Source organism: Peromyscus eremicus, chromosome 4, assembly GCF_949786415.1.
Source record: "Peromyscus eremicus chromosome 4, PerEre_H2_v1, whole genome shotgun sequence".
NCBI classification, from domain to species: Eukaryota; Metazoa; Chordata; class Mammalia; order Rodentia; family Cricetidae; genus Peromyscus; species Peromyscus eremicus.
In genome coordinates, this window is record NC_081419.1 from 105,191,324 (window position 1) to 105,206,938 (window position 15,615).

The 15,615-nt window shown below is 42.6% G+C and overlaps 1 protein-coding gene across 4 annotated transcripts in view; it reads left to right on the forward strand.

The window, feature by feature from the left end:
• The window catches only part of Pank2 (pantothenate kinase 2), a 35,787-nt gene extending 20,992 nt beyond the window's left edge, over positions 1–14,795 (forward strand). For 3 of the 4 annotated variants that reach the window (XM_059261457.1, XM_059261458.1, XM_059261460.1), the window contains 4 exons: positions 828–1,004; positions 5,979–6,102; positions 10,963–11,088; positions 14,557–14,795. In XM_059261457.1, coding sequence (XP_059117440.1) covers positions 828–1,004; positions 5,979–6,102; positions 10,963–11,088; positions 14,557–14,607 — 478 coding nt within the window. In that variant the 3' untranslated portion in view covers positions 14,608–14,795. Of the gene's footprint in view, positions 1–827; positions 1,005–1,433; positions 1,851–5,978; positions 6,103–10,962; positions 11,089–14,556 lie in introns of those variants that run through there. The other variant, XM_059261461.1, reaches the window with a different exon arrangement.
• Positions 14,796–15,615: the final 820 nt, after the last annotated feature.

The window sequence follows — 15,615 nt, forward strand, 5'->3', positions numbered from 1 at the left end:
GGCTTTGAGGCTTCAGAAACCCAAGCCATTCCCAGTTAGCTCTTTCTGCCTCATGGTTGTGTCTCAAGATGTGAGCTCTCAGCTACTGCTTCAGTGCCTACCTGCCTGCTGCCATACTCTGCCATGATGATCATGGACTCTTAGCACTGAAACTGTATGCCCCAAATAAACTTGTTTCTTCTATAGGTTGTCTTGGTCATGGTGTCTTACCACAGCAATAGAAAGGTAACTAAGACAGTATGGATCTAGAAGTTGAGGTACTGATAACTAGAAAAATGATTTGAAAAGGGAGGATTGGACGAAAGAAGAGAATGAATATTTTGGCTAAGGTTCAAAGGTTGAGGAAAAAAAGGAACTGAGGATTTGAATAACTCTTTACCTAATAGTATTAGCTAACAAATGAGAGTAGTTTGGAAAAGAAAGAGGTTTCAATAGAGGAGTCTGGTGGGTTAGAGTGACAGGTGTTTGAATGACGTCAGAGGTCATTCTGTACTTGAAGACAGAAAGTAGGTGCCAACATGATGGTGGGTATGTTGGCCTTACTTATGTGTACCTGGGGCTTTTCATACTCCACAAGAGTAGACTACACTGGGGATGTATACAGGGAGATGGGCTATATATATTTTCTACTTTGTTAGCTCACATGGATGGATGCATTTTGTGTTTATGAGGCACTTATATTTATCTTCTTGCAAACTTATTGGTATCATGCATGATTTAATTGGGGCAAGAGTAGACTGATACATGAATATTATTTTGGGGTTCGTAAGTCTTAACATCCCATTCCTGTGTTTTAAAAATACTACATTGTTTGCTTTTAATCATAGTCTTGGAGGAGGAACTTTCTTTGGTCTCTGCTGTCTTCTTACTGGCTGTAGCACTTTTGAAGAAGCTCTTGAAATGGCGTCTCGTGGGGATAGCACCAAAGTGGACAAATTAGTTCGAGACATTTATGGAGGAGACTATGAAAGGTTTGGATTGCCAGGCTGGGCTGTGGCTTCAAGGTAAGGGAGTATGTACCTAGTAAGAAACATGGGACTAAAATCCTATTAGGTATATGTTTTATATTAAACAGTTTCATTGAAATATAATGTATTAAGTTATTTGTTTAAAGTGTTTAATTTGGGGCTGAAGAGGTAGTTCAGTTAGTAGAGTATGTACTAGTGTGTATGATCCCCAGCACTGTATAAACTGGGTATGTACATGCCTATAATCCCAGTCCTGGGATGGAGACAGGAGGATCAGGAGTTCCAGATCATTCTCTGCTTCATAGTGAATTGGAGGCTAGTCTGGTATACACAAGCACTTGTCTTTGAAAAAAAAAATATGTAATTTAGTGGTTTGTTTTATATTTACAGAATTTTGTAGCTATTACTATAATTCAATTTCAGAATTTTTTTCATCATTTTAGAAAGAAACCTTGCAGCCTTTAGCTGTCACTTTTCCATTTTACCTTCCCAAAGCTGCTTTTTTTTCTGTCTCTATGGATTTGGTTATTCTGAACATTTTATATATATAGTATCATATAGTATGATCTGTCATGACAAGGTTCATGTCACTTAGTGCAATGTTTATAGAATTATTTCTCTTTATTGTTGAGTGATCTATTATGTGAATATACCATATTTATGTATTTATTAGTTAATAGACATTGGAAGTTCCCATTTTTTTCTGGCTGTCATGAATAGTGCTGAAGACCTGTGTACTTGTCTTTGTATGGACATTTAATTGTTTTCTTTTTTTTATTTTGTTTGTTTGATTCAAGATTTCTCTATGTAGTTCTAGCTCTCCTGGAACTTACTCTGTAGACCAGGCAGGCCTTGAACTCGAGAACCGTCTGCCTCTGCCTCTGCCTCTGCCTCCCAAGTTAAAGGCCTGTGCTATTATAACCTGCTTTAATTTTTTATCTCTACCTAGGATTGAAATTGGTATGCTGCATGGTAACCTTAGTCTTTTGAGGGAACTACTAGACTGCTCTTCAATGTGACCATACCATTTTACATCCCCAGCATCTTAAGAGAGATTAATTTATTGCACATTTTTGTCTTTTTATTTAGGACTCGCCCCACCCACCCCTTTTTATAAACTGCTTTAGTAATTTCATTTTTTCTATGCAAATGGTTAAAACTGTATTATTGACACTGGGCACAAAGGCAGCCTGTAGTTAGAAGCTGGCATAGCAGCAAGGTGTAAGGAAAAAGAGAACCATGGGAATCCGTCCCAGTGTCGGTTGCCTGGAAAAATAGCAGAAGTCATACATAAGCAGAATTCATCCTGATGGTCATTGCGAGCAGAGGACTCCCACAAAAGGATACACAGATAGTCCCTCCATTGTAGCTTCCTTAAGTTTTCTCCTCATGTCTCTCATCTACTCCCTGAATTTTCCATTCCTCTCTACATCTGGGCCTTTCCTTTTCTTCCTTTGGTGGAGCTATGTCTCCCCTCTGCAGAGGCCAGAGTGGCCTTGAATTTGTAATCCTCTCTGTATCAGCTTCCTGACTGTTGGAAATAACAGGGATGTGCCACCAGGCCATGGCTTATTGTAATCTTGAGTTTTGTTTTTCTGTTTATCATTTAAGGAATATGTCTGTTGAAGCCTTTTGCTAATTAAAATTATTTTTTCTATTTATTGAGCTTCAAGAATTTTTTGTTTGTTTGTTTTTTGTTTTTGAATCCTGGCAGTCCTAGAACTTACTTTGTATTGTAGACTAGGTTGGCCTCAAAGTCACAGAGATCTGCCTGCCTCTGCTTTGCCACTACTAACCGGCTGAGCTTCAAGTATTCTTTACATGTTATAGATAAAAGTTCTTTATTTTGTGTGTGTGTGTGTGTGTGTGTGTGTGTGTATACATATAACATACACATATATACAGATACACACACACACACACACACACACACACACACACACGTATAATTGATACAACCCTCCCTCTTTTTTCTTTTCACTTCCTTGGTGGTGTTTGCAGTACATACCTAACTTTTATTTGGGGTGGGTGGGGGAAGGGGGGGGGCGAGCAAGGTCTCCTGTATCTCAAACTGGCCTTGACCTAGTTATGTCCTGGCTTTTTGTCTCTACTGCGTACTGGGATTACAGGTCTGTGCCAATACATCCAGATTATTTAGTGCTAGGGATCATGTTTAGGGCCCCATTCATACTAGGTAAGCACTCTACCGATTGAGGCTACACTTACAGCCTCATTTTGTTTTTTTGAGACTGAATTTCAATGTGTGGTCCTGGCTGGCCTCAGATTTTTATTCCTCTTTCTGCTTTTGCCCCCCGAGTGCTGGGGTTACAGGTGAGTGCTATCAAACCCTGCCAGAAGCTTGTAATTTTGTTGAAGCCTCTTATTTATGTGTTTATCTCTTGTGTTTTTTTTTTTTTTTTTTTTTTTAAGTGTAATTTGCCTCATCCAAGATTGTAAAGATTAACTTGTAAGAGTTTTATAGTTTGGGCTTTGGCATTTATGTCTATGGCCCATTCTGTGTTAGCTTTTCTGTATGGTACACGATAGAGCTCCATAGTCTCTTTTGCATGGTGTTTTTCTCTTGTTCTAGCTGATCCATCTGCTGAAGACTGTTCTTTCCCTATTCTTTGGAGTCCTTTGTCACAATCAGTTGACTCTGGTGTTTCAGTTTATTTCTGCATTCATAACTTCCTTCTGTTCTGTATATTTGTCTTTAGAACAGTACCACGTTCCCTTGTTTATGTCTACAGCCTTGTACTAAGTTTTTAAGGGAGAAGTGGTAAACATACAGTATACAGCCCTTTAACTTGTTCTTCCTTTCCAAGATTATTTTGAATTTTTTGACTTCCTATATGAATTTTAGGATCAACTTGGCAATGTCTGTAAAGAAGATAGCTGGGAGTTTGATAGGAACAGTGTTGAATCTATTTACCTGTTTCAGGAGTATTGCCAACTTTTATTTTTAATTATTATTTTTAAATTTTATATGTGTGTTTCTCTTGGATGTATGTATGTGTACCCAGTGTATGTCTGGTGGTCATGAAGGTCAGAAGAGGATATCAATCTGGAAATACAGACAATCGTGAGCCATGCTTGGAATTGAACCTGGGTCTTTGCAAGAGCAAGTTCTCTTAACCACTGAGCTATCTCTGTAGACCTGAGTGTTGCCAACTTAACACTGTCAAGTCTTTGGTTCAAGAAGATGGGCTTTTTTCCATTTATTTAGGTGGTGGTTGTCTTTCAACTGCAAAAGATTTCAGTACACAAGCATTCTGTTTCTTTTGTTAAGTATATTTCTGTAGCAGGAATCTCTAAAGGGTCTTATTAAATAAAACAAACCTGGAGCCAGGTGTTGAGGTAGAAGCAGAACAAGCCACAGCTTCCTCACCTTGACAGTTCTTCAGCTGATCCTGTTTCCTCAGACTGGAAGCCTCTGAGTTCTCATATCCAAATGGATCTCAGCTGAATGCTGCTCAAAGTCTAAAAGCTTAACCAGCCAAATGCTTTTAGTTTCTGGTCCTCACGCCTTATATACCTTTCCACTTTCTGCCATCACTCTCTGGGATTAAAGGCTCACTTCTTGGGATTAAAGGCGGGTGTCACCATGCCTGGCTGTTTCCAATGTGGCCTTGAACTCACAGAGATCCAGAGGGATTTCTGCCTCTAGAATGCTAGGATTAAAGGCATGTGCTACTACTGCCTATCCTCTATGTTTAATATTGTGGCTGTCCTGTTCTCTGATCCCAGATAAGTTTATTAGCGTGCACAATATTTCGGGGAACGCAATACCACCACATATTTCTCTTTAATTCTCTGCAGAATATGGAAGTCTTTTCTTCCTCTTCCTCTTGCTGTTTTTGAGACAGGATTTCACTGTGAAGGTCAGGTGTGCCTTGGTCTTTCAGGTGCTGAGATGCTGGCTTGTGCTACCATGCTCAGCTTGGGACTTCCTTAATTTTATTTTGTTTTAATTTTTTAAAATAACTACTTTTATGTGTATGAGTATTTTGCCTGAATACCATGAGCGTTCCAGGTGCTCACAGAGGCCAGAAGAGGGCATCAGATTCCCTGGGACCGAAGTTAAAGACTTACAGATGGTTATGAGCTGACATGTGGGTTCTGGGAATTGAAGGGGTCCTCTGGAAGAGCAGCCAGTGCTCCTAACCACTGGGCCATTTTTCTAGCCCCCTTGGGAATGTAATTTTTGTTTTTGTGTTAGAACACATGTGTGTTGTTTTGTTTTTGAGATAGGTCTCACTATGTAGCCCTGACTGGCCTTGAACTCTTAGAGATCTAACTTGCCTCTGCCTCCTAAGTGCTAGTATTAGAGGTATGAGTTACCGTGCACAGAAGGGCACTTGGTTTTTAATAATAGAAAAAGCATTCATGTCAAGTATTTGCTGAGTAAATCATGTAGATTCTGTTTTGTTTGTAGCATTTGATCACAGTTCATCACTTTTTTATTCTTGGGTGTGGGTCATTACTAATGTAGCACTTCTGCTGGTCAATAAATTTGAAGCTTTTTACCTTCTAGGGCAGCCTGGAACTTCAGTAGCTCACTGTGGGACTCAGCTATTTTGTACTTTGTGCAGCTATTTTGTACTTTGTGCTGATAAAATGAGTTTTCTATACTAGATGTGACTGGACCGTCTAAGTGGAACACTTGCACAGTAGGGATGACCTGTCGATAAGAGAGGTCTTCCTGGAACTCTAGTGGCAGATCAGGTAGTGTTGCCTCTCAGTGGATCTGCAGGATGCTGCTTGGATAGTAAACTATCTGGTACCAGAGTTGGATTTCAGTAGAAGACAGGGCATGTTACCTGTTCATTTAGAGCGCTTTGTGGACTTTTGTTTGAAGCTGAGCTCTCTTCAGTAGATATTTCTATCGTTCTGTAATAAAAAAATGGAAAGGCTTATTGTAAAGTCATTTTGTCATAGTAATGTAACATTGAAGTTCTCTTGGACTGTGTTGCCTTTTGTTTCATCATTGAAATTTTTTCTCTACCACAGTTTTGGAAACATGATGAGCAAGGAGAAGAGAGAGTCTGCCAGTAAGGAGGACCTTGCCAGAGCAACTTTGATCACCATCACCAACAACATTGGCTCCATAGCAAGAATGTGTGCCCTTAATGAAGTAAGGGAACATGAGATTGTTCTGTTACTCTAAGGTGAAATGTTGACTTTCCTAAATGCGTCCCCCCTCAGCCTTACACAGTGTCTGTCTTCTTACAGTAGTGCCCGAATGTAGTTACATGGGGTAGACTTTAAATATGAACTTTACACTCTTGAGGAACAGATTCATCTTCATTGACGCCCCCTGCCCCCCATCTTTTCTCTTCCTGAAGAAGAGTGCTTCTCTTTACTGCTAGGAGCAAATGGCTTCTTCTGAGGAAAAAGTAGAAGGGGTTCAGGAAGGAGGCCAGAGTTGAGCTGGGGGTGCGATGAATGATGGGTAACAATGCTGAATCTAGATGCTGTGTTTACTGGGTGCTGTTGAGGTGTGGAAAGGAAATCACACGAAGCCACTGACGCTGGGAGAAGACTGAGCGGTCAGAGGAAGGCCCACCTTGGTTCCCCTCCACCTCAGCAGAGCTGTCTTCGTGCTTTCAGCTTCTTTACAGTGCTGCCTTGTAGCATTCAGGTCAAGCAGCATTGTACAGGGCTATGAAAGAACCAAGAATGGGCTGCCCTTAGGAAGGAGTATCTAGGATCCAGTTGGTGCAGCGTTATGGCTTGTCCCTATTGACACACTTTGGTTTAAAGTTACTCTTCAAATAATATAGACATGTACCTTAAAAGGAGACTTCAAGGCCCAAAGGATTTGCCTAAATTTTAATTTAGAGGATACTATATACTAGATTAAAAAAAATACTTCATTTGAGTAACATTATTTTTTCTTTTATCACGTACTTTTTCTTGTGCTTAAGTATTTTAAAATTTTTAGTTGATGTGCATACATTATGTTTTTAACCTGAAATATATGGTTTATAGCTGAATTTTGTGTATGTAAGTGCATGTGTGTACTTGCGCAAGTGTGAAGGTCAGAGGACAACTTAGGGTGTTCCTCGGGTTCTGTCCACCATGGATTTTGTTTGTTTGTTTTGTTTTGTTTTTAACTGGCTATCAAGACCAGGCTGTCCTCAAACTCCTAGAGATCTGGCTGCCTCTGCCTCCCTAGTGCTGGGATTAAAGTTGTGTGCTACCATGCCTGGCTCACCTTAATTTTTGAGACAGGGTTGCTCACTGGTTGAAACTTGTTAATTAGCCTACGGTGACTGGCCAGTGAGTCCCTGGGATCTGACTGTCTCTGCCTCCCCCGTGCTGGGATTATAAACTTGCCATTGCCCCTGCTTTCTTAGGTGGATTCTGGGGAACTCAACTCAGCTCCTCACACTTGCATGGCAGACACTCTACTGACTAAGCTACCTTCCTAGGTCGTGGCTGTATATTTGATCAGATTCTTATTTTGTCATAAATTATTCAAATAGAGCTGGGCGTTTGGTTCTTTGGAAGTGGTGACTGTGGTAAGTATTTTGAAGTATGAACTTGTTCTTTGGTTGTTTCATTCTTGATACAGGGCTGACTTGGGGGTGACCGTTCTGATCATCCTGCCTTGTGATTATACTTATGGATCCTGGTAGAGATTGCTGAGGAGCTTTGTACAGGGTTGTCCCTTTTGCGAATCTTTAGCATTGATGGCTGGACAGCTTTCCTGAATGTGAGGGTGGAATTTCAGGTGGACTTTGTTAGACAGCTCTGAGACTTTGCTTCTTTGGTTCACAGCTGAAGCTGAACTGTTTTTAGCTGTCACATACCTTGCATAATTTGCTTCTCTGTGTCAAGCCCTCTTTTGGGTTAGCTATTTTCTTCTTGACAAGATACCTGACAAAAGTACCTTAGCAGGATTGATGTTGGCTCCCAGATTGAGAGTCTGTCGTGGTAGGGAAGGTGTGGTTGTAGGAGTGACCTGTGTGGAGTGGGGCTGCTCATTTACATCTGGATATGCCAGGAAACAGATGAAGGCTGGTTCAGCTGACGTTTCAGTCTATAGGATGGTGTCGCCCACACTCAAGGCAAGTCTTTTCTTAATTACTCCTCTGGAAATGCCCGTGTAGACCAAAGGTGTGCCTCACTAATGCTTCCTACTCCAGTTATGCTGACAATTAGTATTGCCCATCTGGAGGTTATCCCTTGTCAACTTGTCACCCAAGCACCTCACTTTAAATCTAACATTCCACCTCTTACCCTTAATGTCTTTTTCTCTCATGTTCATCTGAGTGATAGCAGAGTCTTCCTTTCACATTACATATGCTCCTCATTATCAGCTGTTTTTGTCTTCCTCAGAACCTCTCCCTCCTTTTCCCCATATCCCCCATCTACCACATGTCTTTTTTTAATTTAATTGTTGTTTGTGGCCCACTGCATTTACTCAGAGTTGCTTGCATGAATAAGGCCTTATTTACTTGAGTACGGTGGCTTGGTTCTGAAGCTGGGCGTGGAGAACCATGCCTTTAATCCCAGTACTCAGGTGGCAGAGGTAGGTAGGCAGATGGCTGGTCTACAGTGTGATTTCCAGGCCAGCTGAGGCTACATAATGGGAATCTGTCTCAGAAACAAAACAGAACAAAGTTGGTTCTGAGACTTCCCTCATAATGGTGAGGTTCTGTCAAATCAAAATGTAGAGTACAGTTTCCAGTATAATGAGGCAGAATAAACATTTCCATTCTGTAATGGAGGTGCAGGTGCATAGCAGGGAAACATCGGACTATGTAACAGAATAGGATAAATGCCAACCTTTGCAGCTCCGTGCCCACCACGGGGCTCCTGTTGGCATCATTTAGGCTTTTGCAGGCTTTCAGAATTCTCTTCCAGCTATGGTGGTGGCAATTGTAGTTTCTCTCTTGAGCTGCCTTCACATGGAGTCTACAGTTCTCCTTGGCAAATATCCCATGCTCCTGGCATCTCCAGTGTTTTAGAGTCTACATTGCAACTTAGACTTCACCTAAACTGTTTCACGTAGTCGCCTCTTGGAGCCTCCTTGGAGGGAATTCAACCTAGTCCCACATTGCTTGGCCCCATTAGCTTTCTGGGGCCGTGGTGCAAACTTCAGTGACCCCATAACTCTTAGATTGTCCCCAAAACTTTTGTTTGTTTGTTTGTTTGTTTACTTGTTTATTTGGTGTGTGTGTGTGTGTGTGTGTGTGTGTGTGTGTGTGCTTGCATGTTAAAGGTTGTGTAAAATCAGAGGATAGCTTTTGGGAATTGATTCTATCCTTCTAACATGGTGAGTCAAACTCAGCTTATCAGGCAAGTGTCCTTACCACTGAGCCATTTTACCAACCCAACTCTGATCAGGTGATGCCTGCAAAACAGTACTATGCGGAACCCCTGCTGCCTCCTGCCTTCAGCTCCAGATGTAGCTGTGCCTCATCTCTAAGAGTGACAGAAGTCTCTGAGTGGCTGCGTGGCTGAAACCTAGGAAAACACTGTCCTGGGCAGGCAGCCCTTGGAGGCCTTGTTCAGGCAGTCATCTTTTAAATGAAAGTTTTTCAAATAAGTTTGCACTGTTGTGCCCTGGAGCTTTTGAAGGTGGGGGTCTTAACCTCAGAGTACCTTTGTGTTGTTTTGGTGCACTATCCCTGGTTTCTCTGTAATGGCAATAATCTCTTTAACAATTAGAGTAATTTTACCTGGATTCATGCTCCTTTCTTTGAAATTGCCCATTTTTCACATCTCTTGGGTGCTTCAGGTTCCAGACTCCTCCACATCCCTCCAGTGGTCTAGAAGGCCTATGTATCACGGTGTTATTACAATAATGGCCTCATTTCTTGGTACCAATTTCTTTTAAAATATAATTATTATTGTATATGTGGGGTGGAGTGCCTGTGTGTGATGGCATGCTTGTGGATGCTAGAGGGCAACTTGTGGAATTGGTTCAGGTCTAGTTTTATGTGGGTTCTGGGATTGAACCCATGTCATTAGGCTTTGAGGTAAGCATTTTTTACCTGATATGTCATTTCACTGGCCCATTGGTACCAGTTTTCTGTATTGCTTTTCTATTTTGTTTTCTCTAGAAAACAGATATTCCTCCTTTTTTCTCTCTCCCTCTTTTCTCTTTGTTTTTTCCTCTTTTCTCCTGTCTCTCTCTCTCTCTCTCTCTCTCTCTCTCTCTCTCTCTCTCTCTCTCTCTCTGTCTCTGTCTCTTTCTGCTTATACATGTGAATGTGCAGATGTGCATATCCATGCTCGTGTACATGGAGACCAGAGCAGGACTCTGCATGTCTTCCTTTATCTTTCTACATCTACTGCCTTGAAATAGACTGACACTGTCTTGGACCCTGGTGCTGTGGTTACAGGCATGTGCAGCCAGTCTGGTTTTTCATGTAGATGCTGTGTAGGCCCTCCCTCACGCTTGCAGAACAAGCACCTTCTCTGTCTCCCCAGCCCTTGGTGTCCTTTTCATGTTGCTGAAACTAAATCCTGGCAGGAGCAACTTAGGGGAAGAAAATTTACTCATGGTGGGGAAGGCATGGCCGTAGGAATTGCTTGTACTTGTGGCAGTGTGAATGGGAGGCTCTTGATCACAAGTGGATGGACCAGGACTGAGAGGGGAGAGGGAATGCTGCTGCTCGGCTGGCTTTCTTTCTTCAGAGAGCCTTCACAAATTTAGAGTTGTGCTCTCTATGCCCTAGGGTGTCTAATCTAATCAGGTGGACAGAATCAGTCATCGGCTTCTACTCATTTTCTTCAGCTTACTTGTTACATTTTCCTTGTTTATCACATTTAACATGGTCTTTTTCATAATCTTTCGGGGGGGAGGGAAGCTTGGAGTGGGCCCAGAATTGTCTGAATATCAAATCTCATTAGATAGGAACCAGTTGGATTGAATTGGATCCAGTCAGGTTGCTCTGAGAACTATGTGATGCTGCTGGGTGGAGCTTTATGAGAGAAGAGAAGTCAGAGCGTGAACTCACTGCCACTTTTCTGTGCTCAGAACATTAACCAGGTCGTGTTTGTCGGCAATTTCCTGAGAGTCAACACAATCGCCATGCGGCTTCTGGCATATGCTCTGGATTACTGGTCTAAGGGGCAGCTGAAAGCACTGTTTTCAGAGCATGAGGTGAGTGACTTGTTTCCAGGGACTGTCACATCAATACAAGGACTGACCTGGGCTGCAGTGTTCTAACTGTTCTAACTGTGCAGTGGTCTGGGCTTTTACTGTTGTTTCTGAAAACTATTTCTTACCAAATGTAATAAGGTAGGTGTTCAGCTAGTTTAAGTTTAAGCAATTTTTTGTTGTTGTTTGAAACAGGGCCTTCCTATGTAGCCATGGATGTCCTGGAACTTGCTATACAAATCAGGCTGGTTTGAACTTTTACAGTCTCCCTAACCTCTGCCTCCCAGTGCTGAGATTACGGACATGAGCAGTTTAAGTGGTTTTAAAGAAAAAAAAATGTTTTGTTTTGTTTTTTTGGTGGTGTCAGGTCAGACCCAGGGCTTTGCATATGTAGGCAAAGGTTCTGTCATTCAGCTGTACCCTTAGGCCAGAGGAAGGTAGTACTGATGGACATTGCCTGGTATCGCTGATGCTCTAAACAAGTCATCTGGTCAAGTATCATTTACATATGTATGTATATTCTAGAAGTGAATAGATAATGATAAAAGCATTCCACCCTGGAACCACACTACAAAGAGAATGTAACACTGGCCAGGCCATGGTGGCACACACCTTTAATTCCAGTACTCTTGGGAGGCAGAGCAGGTGAATCTCTTGAGTTCAAGACCTGCCTGGTCTACAGAGTTCCAGGACAGCCAGGGCTATGCAGAGAAACTCTGTCTTGAAAACCGAACCAAAACATGACACACAGACGGCTAGAAACCAGGATGGAAAGGAGTTGGGGTGCTCAGCATGAACTCCAGTCTTGGGAAGCGCCTCTCTCCCTCTTCTTCCCTGTTTGGGGACAGTTGGACAGCAGCCCTGGACGGGTGTTTCTCTTCCTTCCCTTTGGTGGGTGGGTAGTTGTTTTAGTTCATGTGTTGTTGGAGCTTAGATAATAATGTGACCCCAAACATTAGTGAGATTTTAATATGTGCATATTTAAATGTTTTATTACTTGATAAAGGTTCTTTAAAGTTATTTTAAAACTTGCTTACAGAAATCCACCTGCCTCTGCCTCCCAAGTGCTGGGATTAAAGGTATGCTACCACTGCCTAGCTAACAATTTTTATTCTAATATAAAGCAAAATGAAGTAGGTCAAGTATCATAGAAATAGGAATATGGGAAGGATTATAAACTGTAAGAAACTTAACAACAATTAGTACCAATTTACTAATATAATAACCTTATGAATTAAAAATGCTGAGCACAGTAGCACATGACTGTAATCCCAGCACTCAGGAAAGGAGGCAGGAATCATTACAAGTTCAAGGGCAGCCTAGTCTACACTTTGAGACTACGTTGCCATTGTGACTTCCAGGACAGCTAGAGCTGTTACACAGAAAAACCCTGGCTCAAAAAAAAAGTTTGTTTTATCTTAGTGTAATTTATCTCTTGCACAATTTCTACCAAAAGATTGAACCTTTTGCTAGGTAAAACATGGAAATTAGTTTCATAGGATAATATCCCCTCCGGGCTAAACAATCTCTGGGCAGCAAATTTGAAACTTTGAGGGTTTTTTGATTAGATGTGGTACAAAAGTAAGTCTATGCAGCTACTTTAAAGTCTGAAAGATTCCCAACCCTCAGCCTGTAGCCACACCTTCACGGGATTCTGTTCTGCTGTTCTCGATGCCTGCTCATTGTCCCTTCCCCCAGCTTGGGCCATTTGTTCTTGGCATCTTTGCTTACAGTCGGTTGGGCTTCTGACTTGCATGTTGATGCCTGTCCTTCATGATTTCAGCCCCTCTGGGTCCTGGGACACTTGTGTGCCCTCTCATGACATGACAGAGTGGTTGCTTCAGCAGTTGTGGAGGTGTGGTGTGCTTTCTTCTCAAGCCTCCCCTGTCTTAATAATTTCCAAAGTGCTAAATAGCCTACTGTGACCTTTTTCTTTTTTATTCTTTCTTTTTTAAAATATTTTTATTTTATAATTAATTTAATTTTACATATCAGTCACAGATTCCCCTGTCCTTCCTCCTCCCACCCCCCAGCCTTCCCCCCACAATCCACCCCCATTCCCACCTACTCTAAGGCAAGGTCTATGGTGTCACCCTGGGGTGTCAGCCCAGCCTGGTAGATTCAGTCAAGGCAGGTCCAATCCCCTCTTCCCTGCACGAAGGCTGAGCAAAGTGTCCCAGCATAGGCCCCAGGTTCCAAAAAGCCAGCTCATGCACCAAGGACAGGTCCTGGTCCCACTGCCTGGGGCCTCCCAAACAGTTCAAGCTAATCGACTGTCTCACTTATCCAGAGGGCCTGGTCCAGTTCCATGGGGGGGGGGCTCCTCAGCTATTGGTTCACAGTTCATGCATTTCTACTAGTTTGGCTATTTGTCCCTGTGCTTTTTCCAATCATAATCTCAATATCTCTTGCTCATATAATCCTTCCTCTCTCGCACCAGTTGGACTCCTGGAGCTCCACCTGGGTTTGGCCGTGGATCTCTGCATCTGCTTCCACCAGTCACTGGATGAGAGTTCTATCATGACAGTTAGGGTGTTTGGCCATCCGATCACCAGAATAGGTCAGCTCAGGCACTCTCTCGACCATTGCCAGTAGTCTATAGCGGAGGTATCTGTGGATTTCTGGAGACCTCTAGCACTCTGCAAGCCGGGCAATGGTGGTGCACGCCTTTAATCCCAGCACTCAGGAGGCAGAGCCAGATGGATCTCTGTGAGTTCAAGGCCAGCCTGGTCTACACAGTGAGTTCCAGGACCTTTTTCTTTACTCAGTAGTAGGTCCTGTGTTTTCCGTGGAACTCAGCGTCATAGAACTTGGTTGTGTTGTCTTTCTTTCATTCGTTACTTTGTTCTTTCATTATAAAATAAGTCTCAGACATCAAGAAAATGCCAGATAGACTTGCCTACAGGCTAGCCTAACTGGAGGCATTTTCTCAGTTGAGGTTCCTCTTCTCAGATGACTCTAGCTTGTGTCAAGTTGACAAAAAACAAAACAAAACAAACCCCAAAAAACTAACCAGAACAAAATCCTTGCCAGATCTGAGCCTTGCTTCCCTCAGCTGCCCTAGTGCCCACTCTTCTTGTTGGGCATTTCCAATATCCAGCCCTCCCTGAAGGGGCGTTCCTTAGGGTTCTCCAGACTGGATGTGCTCTGTGCTCAGGAACCAAATGGGTCAGGTGTCAAAGGGACATGCTAGCTTTACTTAATATAGTAATTATACTTGTGGGAGTTAAAAATGACCTCATGCGGTTGGAGGGTTGGCTCAGGGGCTGACAGTACACACTGCTCTTGCAGAGAACCTAAATTTCATTCTCTGCACCAATGGTGGGTGGCTCACAACTGTCTAACTGACTCCAGCTCCAGGGGATCTGATGCCTCTGGTCTCTGTGCACCCGTACTCACATGCACACTTCCCATACATATTTAGAAATAACTTTAAAAATGATCTGACTTGTGGTGTATCATTTTTTTCAGGGTTATTTTGGAGCTGTTGGTGCACTCCTTGAGCTGTTGAAGATACCCTGACTGTTACCCAGAGGACTTCCTGAAACTTACCACAGGGCCATCTGTGGACTTCAGTTTTTTTGTTTTGTTTTGTTTTGTTTTTTTTAAGAGACTTATGTTTTATGATCGTGTACTACCCAAATCAGAGCAAGAAACAAATGTATTTTTCTAAGTCATCAAGATAAATTCTTAAAATTCTGTCTAACCTAGCAACCAGTAAGGAATTTTTTTCTTTTTCCCTGTCTAGACAGTATGAAGAGTTGCTGTTTATAAACTGTTGTTCTTCAGGGTAGCACTGTTAACTCCAAGGTGCTTTGAACTCTCAGCATCACCCACTGGGTATGCAAAGGAGAGCTGTCTGTATTTCTGCCAGCAGCTGACTGCTTGTCCTGCTGAAATGTGTGCTAGAATCTAACCAGTTTCGTCAGTATGCCCCTTGGAGGTGTTAGCATACTGAAGATGGTTTATTTCAAGGTTCTGCAAACTTGGCGGGTTTGTTCTGCACCTCATGCTCAGCAGGAATTTTGGAAGGGCACTTCCTGTCCTTTACACTGTTAACCCTTAGGTCTGTGTGGAAAGACAAGACTTCTGGTCGAATTCCCTTGGGTAGGTGATTAGGCACCTGATGGAAGTGGTAAGAAGTGCCAGTCCTTTCATACTGAGTGGCAGAGGAGGAACAGTGTTTACCGAATGACTTATGGTCTTCAGCATGCTGGCATGTGGGGTACTTGTGGGGAGTTGACTCAGAAGACTGCTGAGATGGCCAGGCCGGGAGTCACTCTTGATAGGGGCTGGACCTTTCTTCTGTGCAGAATTTAAGAAGCTCTCCCTGCTTTCCTATTGTGTACACTAAGAGCTGCATTGAAGCTGAAGGCAAGGAAGGGGCTGTCCACAGTAGCCTTGGCAGCTGGAATGGAGACCTTAAACTCTGGCTAGGAATATGTGTCTGCCATTCAGCTGTGGGTTCTGATGCCAGCTTTAGGGCAACAGAACGCTCTTGTTGGTTTGGGCCATGGGAGCTCAGGGGAT